This window comes from Canis lupus, chromosome 35 (assembly GCF_048164855.1).
Source record: "Canis lupus baileyi chromosome 35, mCanLup2.hap1, whole genome shotgun sequence".
NCBI lineage: Eukaryota > Metazoa > Chordata > Mammalia > Carnivora > Canidae > Canis > Canis lupus.
In genome coordinates, this window is record NC_132872.1 from 5,449,697 (window position 1) to 5,463,881 (window position 14,185).

Below are 14,185 nucleotides of genomic sequence, written 5' to 3' on the forward strand. Positions count from 1 at the left end.
GCAATTGTTAAATCTGTCTTTAGAGGAAGATGGAGGTGCCAACAGTCTTCCCGACTTCCTGAAGGACTAGTAACCCAGCCACGGTGGTGAGGTTTGGGATTCCTACTGCCAACATTGATTCTCTGCTCTCAGATTGATACAGGTTCTATGATAAAAATTTCAATGGGGCAAAGTACCCTTTCCTTGACATCAGTCATGGTTAATGGTGGTATGAGAAAGAGATTTGGGTTCCCGCTGTGCATAATTAAGGATGTGGGAAACTGTCATTATTTCTTTTAATTGTTAGTTTGGGAGAATATTTTTGGTTTTCTCAAATTTGTCCGAAAGGTCCCGGAGGAAAGAAACATCTTGTTTTTCTGATTCTCGTTCACAGGCACACACTGCACACCTATCATGACTCCGCATACAGAAAGAGCAGAAGGATGAGTGAAGGGACAAAGGCCATGTTGACGGCCTGAGAGTTCCTCTCACTGCCCGACACCTGTAACACATCTCTAACAGGGCGTTGCAGAAGTTCCTCATTATCTGAAATGATAACGTAGAACTGGAAGTACTGGCGGATAGGTCTTGCACTCTATTATTGTTTTCTACTTTCTGTGATGTGTGACCAGTAGGCGTAGAAAACTCTTCAGCCAAACGAAACACCTACTCTCACCCTAATTTAGAAGTGTGGAAGTCGAAGTCCGAGAGGAAGAGTGATTTGCCAAAGGCCCCAAGGGTGCTCGGCCGCTGCCGTGGGGACAGAGATGGAGGGAGACCCAGGCCTCCTGACTCCCAACCTGGTCACTTCTTTTGCTTCGTTTCTCTGCTAGTGGCTGTGCTCACATCGGAGCCTCAGTGAAGCCTTGTTCACTAACACCTGCGAACAGATCAGGCCTTGACATGCTGAGCCTCTGCTCTCACTCTGCAAGAGATGTGCACAGCTCTGCTGACAGGATGTGGCCCAGCAGAGGATGACACAGTTGCAAAGCAACTTACAATTCTTTGGTGCCATGGACTCTAGAAATACACGTTTGGGGATGGGCTTTACCATCTGATCTGACAGTTTGATTTCGACAGGTGCTAACCTGTCACTGACTCACAATGAATCAAACCAAGACAAAGGATGGCTTCCTGGTTGGGCCTGACTCCAGCGAGCAAATGCAGGGCTCTGACCTGGCCCCGAGAACGCCATCTCAACATCAGATGGCAGGTCTTTCTCTTACTGTGTTTGATACATTTAATAAACCCTGCATTTCACATACCAAGTCCTTTGGGGGAAATAAACAGCACCTGTAGCTTATCTCCTAGCACAGACAATGAAAAAGCCAATTATTCTTGTCAAATGGGTGTGCAGTGGAACAGTCCATGTGTTCACAGGAGGAGGCCCGCTGCAAAATGGAAACACGGAGCCACCGGGAAGCTTGGCAATTTTAGAGACCGCTTCCGTTCTTTTTTCCTACTGAAATAAGAACGCACCTGAGTTTTTGAACTGGAAGAGACCTGAGGGAATATCTTTGTTTTGCTTCCTTATTTCAGAGATATGATAAACAGGAAATGAAATGACTTGCTCAAGGTCAAACAGCTGAAGACACTAGGCCTGAGACATGTGCCAGGCCCGGAGGCTCCTGGGTCTCTCTAGCCTAGTTCATGAAGAAACTGGCCAGCTTCCTCTCTAATGTGGTAACTCAGAAAATCTGGGTTTCACGCAGCTTGCTTTCAAGCATTGTCAGGAATAAGTCAGAAGATGTAACCCGAAAGGGGAAAGCTGGATGGGAAGGAGGGCAGTGAAGGAAGAGGTGACCAAACCAAGCTACGCTCTTGTCCTACTACAATTCATCGGTTTTATGGATAGCGTGAGAGTTAGTATAGCTAAGGAAGGTGACCAGGAAAATAGGAAGGATCACCGGAATCTTCATTAGCTATTGTTTAAAAAAATGGATTTACACAGTTTATTCTCTTGACTCTGCTTTCCACACTGTTGCATGTCTCTGCTGAGACGAAGAGCCAGGGAAGCGCTGTCAAGAAAATAGATTTGGACTTCGGGTGTGGGTCATTCACTTTCTTCTCTTGCAGTGCATGGGCCCTAGTTGATAACATAAAAACAGAAACTCTATTTGTAATAAGAAAAACAGAATATTGCATATTGGAATTCAGTTTTAAACTTTAGGATGTGATAGAGTTTGATGGTACGTACACAACCAGGTCTGTGAAATGTCTCTGTTAACCACTCCTACATTTGATATAGACTCATCTGGGAGAGAAATAAGGATCTCAGAAGCTCCTCCTTCGGTCCAAAAAAGCTAATGCCACCATGGTCTAAGAAATAGTTCCCTAGATGACTTAATTTTTAATCCCTTCTAAGTTTCTCTATATGTATGCAAATTCATAGAAAAATTTCTGAAAGGATTAATAAAAAATACTTTGGAAAAGGGGAATGGATAGTCAGCACATGTTTGTATGGAGGTAGACTTCACTCTGTATTTCTGTACTGGGTATTTCATAATGGATATACCTTCATGCATTTAATTTTCAAAAATTTAAAAGAAATGAAAAAATTACTTAAAAGTTTATTTCTGGTTACCACATTGATCACTTATGGAAAGAATGCTGATCTAGGACTGACATTACCTGCTAAAACTTGGCTGTGGCATTGAACCTAAAAGGTTCTCTGTTAATTTGTAAAATGAGGTAGTTGGATTAGATCATTCCTTTGATTCCATGATCTGTCTGGGAAGAAAATCAATCTGAATTAGAAAAAGCCTAAATTAGGTTGTATTAAGTAGAAGTATCACTTTTTAACATTTAGGTAAATTTAAAGTGTCTCCAAGTCATTCTTGCCATTCTGGTCAAGACTGTAGAAGCCTCCCCTGCAGACCGGAAGAGCCAAGAACCCTGAGAGCACTGTGATGTGCAGTTAGAGCTAAAGTGGTTTGATGTGTTTCTATCATTTTTTTAAGTTGCTGAAATGAATTCCATGCTTTCACTTTTTAGTTGTTTAAAAAAAGAACACCAAACTGTAATTCTCCCTTGGTGAATGAACAGAACCGCTAGGGTGGAGTAACCTTTGCTCTCACTTTTTGAGTGTGGGTTGAGATGGAAAAGCTATTATTTGAGGCCTTCTAGATTATAAGGCACAACAGAAAGACTACAGAAAGCAATCTGATCAGTCCATATTCTAAAATGCAACAAGCACTAACTAGAGGAGCTTGTTAGAGACCTTTGTCATTACCATTTCAGGGAACAGTCTAACAGGCTGGCTGTGGGAAGAACTGTTAAATCTCTCTGGACTTACTTGCTCAGGAGAGGGAAGCCCAGGCATATGGCCTTAGTAGTAGTCAAGAATGAGACTGGGTTTTCGTCTTTGAGCTCAGGGAGGGGTTCAGGGTGAAGCCTGTGCCAGAAGTCAGTTCAAGGAAGCAGAGACCTAGGAGAGTCTAAGACACCTGAAAGGACATGCATGCTCGGGGTAGCCTAGGTGTCTGCTTACTGAGCACACAACTACCTCCATTGAGTACAAAGTACCCAGTGGATGCTGTTAAGAGGGCACCCCAAAAATCTCCCTGTCAACTTTTGTTCTTCTAGGATGGTCCAACACTACATGCCCCCGGAATATTGCTTATATATTTCTAACAGACTGGCGAACTGTTTGATAATATGGAAATAAGCTTTAATTTGGCCCTTTCTGTTAATTCCAAATTAAAGGGGAAGTCTATTTTTCCTATATCCACAAAATAGGTGTCATCAAATTTCCTTGTGGTTTTCTATATGTTTCTTTTTTTTAATATGGCACTTTCTTCATATCACAGCTTTGCACTTGCTATATAAGATGGCATAATCACAGTAACTCCCGTACTTACTATTTTAGGCAGCAGTGTGGAATTAATATGATTTTTAACGTTAATTTAAAGCAAATTTACTGTGCATTTGTATTTGATCTTGAGTTTAAAATGCAGCTTCTACTTATGCAAACAGCAAGATGAATGCCTAGATTTTAGTAAAAATAATAGTAAAAAAAACCTAATTTAAAGTAGATGGGAATTTAATCTCTTCAATTTAAAATCTCTTAGCTTGAATCCCTCATTAGAAGGGCTTCATAAAAACAAGCTGTAAACATTCTCAATAATTAAGCATAAATATATGATCTATGATAAAGCTTGGCTCTTAAGCCCTATATGCTTAAATATACAAAATCCTACTTGTACTTGATTCCCTCTTGTTATTTTATTAGCTCCATCCTCCAGTGAAGTGCATTTGTGCATGTAATTATCTTGTTCCTGTATCTTGACCATGGACCATATTAAAAAATGTTTCTTCCCATAAACTGTGAAGTATTCATTGATAAGCCACAGGGAACTTACACTATAACATGTCCTTACCAATTAATGCTGTTGATTTGGTTTATGAGGGTTGAATTATTCATCAGAATCTTTTTATACCATGTCCCTGCAAGCTAAGACTTAGGGATGTTAGAGCACCAACAGGATGAAGAAAACGGAATGATCCTACTTAAAAACCCGTCACCTCAACTGGATCCCTGTACTTCCCATACTCAAATAATGATGACTTGCTCTTAAGCCCCGTATGTATGAACACGGAGGAGTGCTCACGGACACCCCCAAAATGTCGAAATTAAGCTGCAGATTTGTGAGGTGGGGAAGGACCCTGCTTTGGGAGTCAGAAAGTGTGGATTTCAGTTGGTTCTAACTAGGATTGCGACCTTCATTGAGCAAGACCCTTAACCTCTGTGGGATTGTTTCTATGAATCCTAAAATGAGGGGCTTGGCTTAATGGAGGGCTCAGACTTCTTTCATTATAGAATTTCATTAAGACTCTGTAGTGTTTGTTTAGAAAGTTCAAAGACAACAGGTGGTCTATTCTGATGCATGCTAGAAATAACAACAAAAAGTAAAAAATGTGTATGACTTGAAACATTCAGGTAAATGAATAACATGTAATCCTCTCCCCACCTCCAAAGCCCCTTTGGTTCTATCAGGATTGATATAGGAAACTGTGATAGCTTAAAACAGTTGTAGTTTGTGATTAGAACAAGTGTCTGCCAGAGGGGAAAGCAGATAGAACAGATGAGATGCAAGGACTCATTTCATGTGTCTAAAAACAACGGTTGGTGTCTGGGACAACGCAGGAATTTTTAATCACTACCCACTTGGGATGTCACGGAACTAGTCATTCAGGTAATATTTTTTAAAGTGTTTTTCTTTGCTTCGTTTTAAAAGGAGAATAACTATAATTAAAATGTTCTATATCACATCTTATTATATGGTAAGATTTCATATACAGTGTCCACAACCAACAGTTCTGACTAAAACCAAATACTTCAGAATTCTTCTCTCTCCTGTCTGTCTTCTATCCAAACAGGAAGGGGTGGTGGTTATTTTAGCACTGGGTCGTGGACTGCTCCTATCTCTAGTGGCTGGTTTTCAATCATCTTCAAGAATTCTGGTTTCCTTTCATTTAAGAATGAGAGAGTGAACTTGGAACTAAGCCTCCCCTTCAGGGTCTTTTGCTTCTCTTTAGCAAGTTCCTTAGTTCCTTCGGTTCTTGATGCTAAGATAGTAGGATGGTTATAAAGGGACTGATTTAAAGGTGACAGAAGACATGCTGAATGTGAGAGTTTTCTGACTTTCCAAGGAGCACAATTTAGGATCTTAGAAGGCGGCTTAGATCCTCCTCCAAGACCGAGGTGAATTGACACACAGCCTTGGACTTGTGAAGGAGGGCGGGGGCGTTTGGGACTGCATGTGATGGTGTGTGCACGTGCGCAGACATGAGCAGAGCTGAGTGCTAACTAGATCTAACCACATTTTACCACCATGGCTAAGGGAAGGAGCTGGCCTGCACTCTCTCCAGAGAAAGACAAATGAAATACATATTTACCTGACAATGAAGATGTAATTTCAAGTGAGGGGGGGGGAAAAGGCGGGGGGGGGGGGGGTTGAAGGAAGCTGAGCATAATGAAGGTGAAGAAAAGTACTGTTCTTGTCTTTCTGGAAAAATTTGGTTTTCCTGGGCAAGGGGAATTATGTAAATGTGAACAGTGTAAGCAATATCATAATCCCACCAGAGCATATTTTATGTCACAGTGAAATACATGTCTGAGAGCTGTCCAATGAGTAACTGTCATTTTTAAAAAAGCTATCATCCATACAAAGAAAACAGGTACTGGGCAAAATATCACCTTCTCAAATGTATGGACTCCAGACAGAATCGAATATTTTACAACCTGAATTGAAATGCAAGAATGTAATTCAGAAATCACTCAACAGATTTGGAAGTTTCAAGGTTATAAATTGTTATTTTCAAACAAGGGTCATTTAATAAAATGCAACCCTAGTAAATAACAGCTGGTGCTGGACTTTACATCCCATGCCACTATATATATATATATATCCTATATATATATAGGCTGAAGACACAGAATGTTCTATGTGATTTGTCATTTCACTTTTAACAAAGTGCTAAATCAGAACGTAGTTACATTTTTCATACAACATTTAATGCAACTATACTGAACATTTAGTCACCTTTAATATAATTATTTAAGAGCCTAGTAGATGAAATTGTATTTCACAGAAACAAGGATAAGTTGAGATCGAGACACAAAGTGCTCTGAAGTCACTGGGAAGCACTTGCTCACCATAGTAAAGATGGCCAAAGGTTTCCAACCTAATTAAAAATAAGGAGTCATATAAGAAATGGCTTTATTAGAAAAAACGTAGTGTACATGTGGCTAATTTTTATCATCGATATACCTCTTGGCTACTTTATAATTAAAATCTGATATAGGGTTTGAACTTCTTTAGAAGTTAGTGGCATTTCTTCCTATTCTGATATGTGACTTAGGTAAGGTGTTTGACAGATACCCTTTATTTCTTTCCATAATTACAATGAGTCAATCAGTAGTTTAGCACTGGCACAAAACAGAGAGGGCATTATTTCTTAGTGCTTTATGTGTAAGATATCCACACTTCCAACCCCAGAGCTAGGCACGGGTGTGCCATTTATAGTCTTTCAATTCCCTATTATCACTCCAGTCCCACATTATTATTACCTAGTAGTCATGAAATGCATGTGATCATCTGTAACCTAATAGAACCTCTGAATGAAGTTTCTCTCTTCTCCTTTTTTTTCCCGTTAGAGGTGTGCAACTCCAAGCAAATGTGCAGTATGCAGTATGATTTCCAGTCCCTTTTTAAACTCCTGCACGTCTGTGCTATTACACTGAGACAACCACATCAAGATAGAGTCTGTCATACGATTCCCTGAAGCACAGAATGAGGAGGAGACTGAGCAAACACGACCCGGGAAGGCACCAGTTGAACCAAGACAACTCTGTAAGACAAAAACATGTGGTTGTAAGCATTCCTAGGTCACCAGCAGAACACCGCCTGTGAGCCGGGAGCAACGTGCTCCACAGCCAAAGGCGCTTATAATAGATGCATCGTGGGAGGCCCGCAAACCGGTTTTCAAGGAACAGGGGCAATCTGGAGTCTGGGTGATATTAATCTTGCAATGTATTATACTGCTTTCATGTGCAATATTTTTAATCAATACTATTAATAACTTTTCATCAATTTAACCACTTTGATTTGGTGGCAAAACCAAAATCTATTCCTCCAAAGGAAAAAAAAAATCAATCACCTTTAAATGTCTGTTCATTATCCTTTTTTAAAAGATCTTATTTATTTATTCATGACAGACAGAGAGAGAGAGAGGCAGAGACATAGGCAGAGGGAGAATTAGGCTCCCTGTGCAGACGCCTGATGAGGCACTCAACCCCAGGACCCCGGGGCCACAACCTGAGCCAAAGGCAGATACTCAACCACTGAGCCACTCAGGTGTCTCATCGTTTGTTATTTTTAAATACCCTCCATCACTATCATTCTTGTCTCTGTTTAGAAATATCTGACAGGTTAGAAAGACGAGTAAAAAAAATCATCTGAATTTGGAGATAACACGTTTAGATTTTCTTGGATAGAAATATCAAGTTCTCAGTAAGTAGTAATCATTGTAAAACAGGTTAGAAAATACATTAAAAGAATAAAGTGAAATATAACAAATTAATCCTAATTCTACCCTCAGAGAAACTACTGTGAATATTTCGGTTTATTTCTTTCTCGTTTTTTCCCCCACTAGCATACACGGTATGTATGATGCCAATAATCTGAAAACCGATAGGAATCATCTAAGCAGGCAATTCTGTTGTTACTTGGTTTAATGGTATCAAGAACACTCTTATTCAAAAATGCTCGCTCATGAACTCAGGCTTTGCCCACCGGCCAATCCCAGCCTCGTGCTACCGAGACACACCAGCTCACGGTGGCTGCCTGCCGTTGCCCCCTCCAGCTCCAGTGGCCCTTAAGCTGTGCATCTGTTCCGCCTCCTTCTACCAGGCCCTCCTTGCCAGAAAATCCTGAGGCTTTGGTGCACAAGTGAGCAGCTTCTTGGCATGAAGAGGTTGTGTTGGTGGTAGTGGGATATCTTCCCTAGTTTAATATCCATTTAGCAATTTAAATTAAAAAATAACAACAACAACAACAACAACAACAGGGGTACTGGGTGGATCAGGGTGTTAAGCATCTGTCTTTGGCTCAGGTCATGATTTCAGGGTCCTGGGATCCAGCCCCGTTGTGCTGAGGCTCCCTGCTCAGTAGGGAGTCGGCTTCTCCCTCTCCCTCTGCCCCTCCCCACAGCTCATGCGCGCTCTCTCTCAAATGAACAAATAAAATCTTAAAACAAAAACAAAGGAGGGGGAAAAGTTCCATGGTACATTTTCTTTCCTTTGGGTACTGCTATAAGTTTATATTTTCCTTTTGTACTTCTCTAGAATACTAATACTACCCTAATCTTCAAAAATCATCCTGAAGATTTCTACACTGCTGCTTTAGTTCAATCCATAATTCATATGGCTAAAAGAGCAATTTATGCTCAGGAATGGAAATCAGAAAACCGAGTGGTGAGAAAAGGTGCTGAAATACCTTTTTTCTGTAATATGCTTACAAAAGCAGCCTCCCCACATCTCAATTTTTACATTTTAAAAGTCAGACATGCTATTCTATAGCATATAACAAAGACATGTATTTCAGTGGTATTTCTATGCAAAGTTGTTTTCTGTGCTCTACTTGGATTGACTATAATCTAAACACCCAGGAAGGCTGTGACCCATGGAATTTTGTCTTCATTCTGATATTCCCTGAAATGACACACCGACATTTTCAGCTTTTATTTTGGCCATACAGCTTCTAGATTTCTGATGATAACTTTAACGGGCAAAAAGAAGTAAAAAACAAACAAACAAACAAAAACCAAGGAGAGAAAAAGCAGCAAAATAGAACAGCATATTGTTTATATTAAAAGTGCGCATTTTGACTTTAAGGTCCAATTTTAAGCAATAGCTAAGAAAAACTATGGTTTGACAAAGTGGTCTACAACAATGACATTTTCTAAACCTTAAGAGATTGTATTTCGTGGGGAGCTAGAGTAACACCCCCGTAGCAACAACCAACTTGTCCTTGCTCTCCTTAAACCTAGAAATGTATCAAATATTGCCAAAGCAGATCTTTTTTATTTCATCACAGTTGTGCAATTATTCCTTCTCCCTGGGTTTGGATGAAATCTATAAAAATGCCTCATAATTGCTCCTTAGTGAAGTTATGGCTTACAGGTGAGTTGTTACTGTGCCTCCTGTGAAAAGTCAGATTCATCTTTCAGCTGAGTTCACTAAGCTCAGCCAACTACCAGTGTTCTTTGAAATTACTGGCCTTTTCAGAAGGCAAAAAGATACGCATCTCTACCTTTTCCCACTGCAAACCATTCACATAATCCACAGCTTTCCTGCTCCAATAAGCAGGAAATGGCTTGCTTAAATGTTTAATATGACTTTGCAGCTGCAAAGTCCTTTCTGAGCCTGGTGTCATAGGACATAATTGAACCAAGAGAGTCCTGATTCACTGAAACTTTCTTATTCTTTTAACCTTTATACCTTTTAAAAGGGAGCACAGTTTTCTAATATTTTCTAATGTACCCTTTTTTTTTGACTTTCAATAGAGAAAATACAAATCCATACTTTAAGGTTCCACAATTTGCCTCTGTCTATATTTCTGCTGGTTGTCATTTATTATATATACTACATCTTGAGTACTCTGCTCATTTTGCAGTTTGGACAGGTACTATATTTTATTTGAAGTGGACTTTGCACCAAATAGTGATGCTCTGTTGGAACTGAACTAATTAGGATTTTGCTCATCCTCATACCTTTTTCTTCCAGAAGCACTATTACACATTTTTACCTCATCTTTCCCTTTAATGATGCCTTGCTTTCAGTTTCTACCACCTTCGAATACTTGTCTGGTCCCAGATAACACCCTCCAGAACCAACCTTCTACTTTCTTTGGGGATTTATTTATTTATTTATTTATTTTTTTCTTTGGGGATTTAACCAGAATTATGATGATTTAATAAAACTGTCTCCATATTCACTCAAGAGGAGCCAGGTGACATCATGATTTCATGGTATAATTCCCCCTCTCCCTTCACTACATATTCACTACCCAACAGATCTGATAATGTCGTGTAATTACTCCCTACATATAAAATTGCTCCTCACTAGTCCACATCTGGTGAACCTGTCAATACCTCACCCTTCAGCAGGCCTCTGAATCTTTTGAGCCACAATGCAGCCTCAGATTCATGGTAGGCTACTTCAAAATGAAAGGCTTGTGGTAAAAACCTTTAGTGCATTTAGCCAAACCTGCGGCAAAGCTTCTAGAACAACAAAAAAATAGCAAACAATACAAACTTCAGAACAAGTTACAAACAAAAAACAGAAAAACATTAGAATATATTTCAGAGCTTATAAAGAATGTAACAGCATCCACAGAGTGATTTTGTATGTGAGGTTATTAGAATAAAGCATCACTGTACTGTCTGAAATAACTCATTGAGATTCTCAAAGCAAACATTATTGGAAGCAACTCAGTTTTACAAATATGCTTATATGAGGGAACAAGTTAACAGTTTTTGGTTTTTGCTTTATTGTTCTGAAACTGACCTTGAAAAACTCAAGACAGAAAAACTCTTAAGAAACTTCTGACATGGGGATCCCTGGGGTGGCTCAGTGGTTTAGCATTGCCTTCAGCCCAGGGCGTGATCCTGGAGACCCAGGATCGAGTCCTACATCGGGCTCCCTGCATGGAGCCTGCTTCTCCCTCTGCCTGTCTCTCTCTCTCTCTCTCTCTCTCTGTGTCTCTTATGAATAAATAAATGAAATATTAAAAAAAGAAAGAAAGAAAGAAAGAAAGAAAGAAAGAAAGAAAGAAAGAAAGAAAAGAAAGAAAAAAGAAAAGAAAAGAAAAGAAAAACTACTGACACTGTTCCAAGTACCCCAAACACAGTGAGAACAGGACACGGAAGACCCTGTGACCCAGGGCTCCAAAGAAGCAGTGGCAATGGCAGAGAAGCTGGTATGATGTTCACCATCAATGATGGCAATGGCCATAATCTACAAGGAAATCACCAGTGGAGGCTTGGTTGCTAGGCAAGCCATTGTAATGTGGTCATTTTGGGGTTAGTCTGTACGGCCCTGAAAAATTATCTCTGACACGGTCACCCACGAAGTAGCACATTGTGGGGAAATAAAACTCTATTCAGGAAGTTGAGTACTTCTTCGAGGTGTGATCTACAGAACCACAGATCTTCATGATGATTAAAAGCCAGGCCTTCCAATCATGTAATTGACAGAGCTGAATCCTGACATATAACTAACTTCTGGGTGAGTTTTTCAAGTTTTAACATGTCTGAATTATGGCATTCGAAAGCTGGCTGTAAACAAAGAGAACTCCACTTATCCCAAGACATGTTTAGGGTCCTAGGCTGTCGAACAGAATTTTTAGACTTGTAGCATATGTATCCTCAGGCCTCAGTTAAAAGGCGTGTAGGCTTCTGTTGTAGAACTTGTGGGGCAGGATCAGCTAATCGTACGTGAGAAAGCCACAAGTCAGTCATGGTTCTAGTTACCTTAGCCTTAGAGAGGTGTGGGCATATTTGTGTGCATTTATCACACACACAAACACGTAAGAGCATTCTTTAAAATAGAAGCCTAGATATTTAAATTCCTATTAGCAAGGAATTTGCTCTTTCACACATACCTTTTCTCAGTAACTCTCTAAAATGTCAAAATATACTGAGATTTTTTTCCCCCTGAAAATCACCTTGCTGGATTAAAATTAATTATTAAAGTTTCATTTTCTACAATAATTGTGGAGATTAGACATAAACCTTTACCATCGACACAGATACATATACAAACACGTGATCAGACACCAACCAAAAAGAGGGAAGTTTTTTTTTGTCCCCCAGCTAGAGAGATCCTTGATTTTGTCAGTGAGATAGGAATTAGCAGAAATATTGCTAAGTGTTTCTTCTGTTACCTATGTCAAAGAAACAAAAATACCTGCTGGTGTCTGGTTACTAGGAACCCGCAAAATGGGGGTGAGTACCAACTGACGTTAGTTCTAGTTCACCTGAGCTAGACTCGTCCCAAAATAGTCAGGGGTACACTGGGCTTTTCCATACTCAGACCACTGTGTAGGGATATTCTCTGCCTTAAACTGGTTAATCAGTATATGTTATATTTTAGAGACCACATGCAAGAGGTTTTTTGGGGGAGAATAGCATTATTTCCATCTACTCTTGTTTTTATATACTGGGAGGAGGAAACTCTATTTCCAGCAGACAGAAAAAAACCCCTACACTCTCCCGAGCTGCAGGGACCACTTAGCAAGGCTGTGCCCATGAGCTGGAAAATTGTTTCTATCACCTGAGGGGGCAACACAGCCATCCCTCATACTTGACCATGCAAAAGAGAGGTACTGAGCCTCTTAGTTTCTACCGTGGCATACTGAAATGGGCTGAAGCTGATGTGCGGTAATTGTTTATTTTCTTTAGAATTGTTTGTACTGTTTTAGAAAACACACCGGAGCAAAGATCTAATTCCAGTGCTTCTTGATGGCATTTTTCCTGATGGAAACAAATGTTTCCAGGAGGACTGTAAACAGGGAGCTGACCTCATTAATCTCTCTCTCCTTCATATGAGAAAAGTTTACGTAAGTTAAAACCTACTCTACCTGCATTACTGATTGATGGAAATACTCTAGTTTGTTGTTAGTTATATATATTAAGAAGTTAATATATCATTTGGGTGCTTTTCACTGTTAGGTGAAAATGCTATGCAAACAGTTGTCCAAAACCCAGGGCAGATTATTTCATCAGCTTTAAAACTTTCAAAAATTTATTTCCCAGTCACGGTGGTTATCATGGCTATTATTTAAATTATAAGCCCTATGAGCAGTTTTAAGTTTCCTATGAACACTTAGGCCTCTTGGACTGTCACATTTTAAAGCAATTCTTACATTTGAATCCTACAAATAAGATACTTCCATATACAAATTATACAAATTTACTGGTATTTGATGAGCTAAGAGAACAGCAATGAGAAAAAAAGGTAGTAATAATAGATTAAGATGAGGAAATAAAATAGGATCTAAGCCTAGTAGAAATTAATAATCACAAGCATAAATCCTTAACATGCAAAAAAGAATACTAGAGAATTATGCTCAAATTTTCTGAAACCGTGAGATACATTTTGGACAGAAGAAAGAATATCAGAGAAAACCAAACAACTATGCAAAACAGAGTCACTGCAAACCCACAGACCCCAACATCATGCAAGGCTGCCTTCAACGTGCGCAGCAACCTTTCCAGGTGTCCCCGCAGTGTCTCCTCCCACCCCTCAAAAAGATTATTTTAACATTTCATTCTCTCCATAAGCCCTTGCTCCGCTATCTTCCCGCCAGCTCTTAACAGACTGGCTTCTAAGTGGAAGTTGGTGCCATCAAGAAGGAGCTCCTTCGACAATCTTCTTGGGGAAATGTGTCTGTGTCTGTGCCCATGCACGCTGTCTCCTCTCCTAACTCCTTCAATCCAAGGCTAACACCTCCAACTGAGTTCAGGACCCCATCTCTTCCTCTCTTGAAGGGTCTCCCTTTTCTTCAAAGGTGTACTCCTAGGTTCTCATTTCAACCTTCTTTTCACTCTATACTTGTGCTAACCAATTCACTAGCCACATGTAGCTATTTAAACTTAAATGAATTAAAATGAAATTAAAAAAAAAAACAATTCCTTAACT

At 39.7% G+C, this 14,185-nt stretch overlaps 1 protein-coding gene across 1 annotated transcript in view; it reads right to left on the reverse strand.

Moving 5' to 3' along the window:
- Positions 1–263: 263 nt before the first annotated feature.
- SLC49A4 (solute carrier family 49 member 4) overlaps positions 264–14,185 on the reverse strand; it is a 77,342-nt gene continuing 63,420 nt past the window's right edge. The window contains exon 9 of the mRNA XM_072812243.1: positions 264–7,332. Within this exon, the coding sequence (XP_072668344.1) occupies positions 7,217–7,332 (116 nt within the window). The 3' untranslated portion in view covers positions 264–7,216. The remainder of the gene's footprint in view (positions 7,333–14,185) is intronic.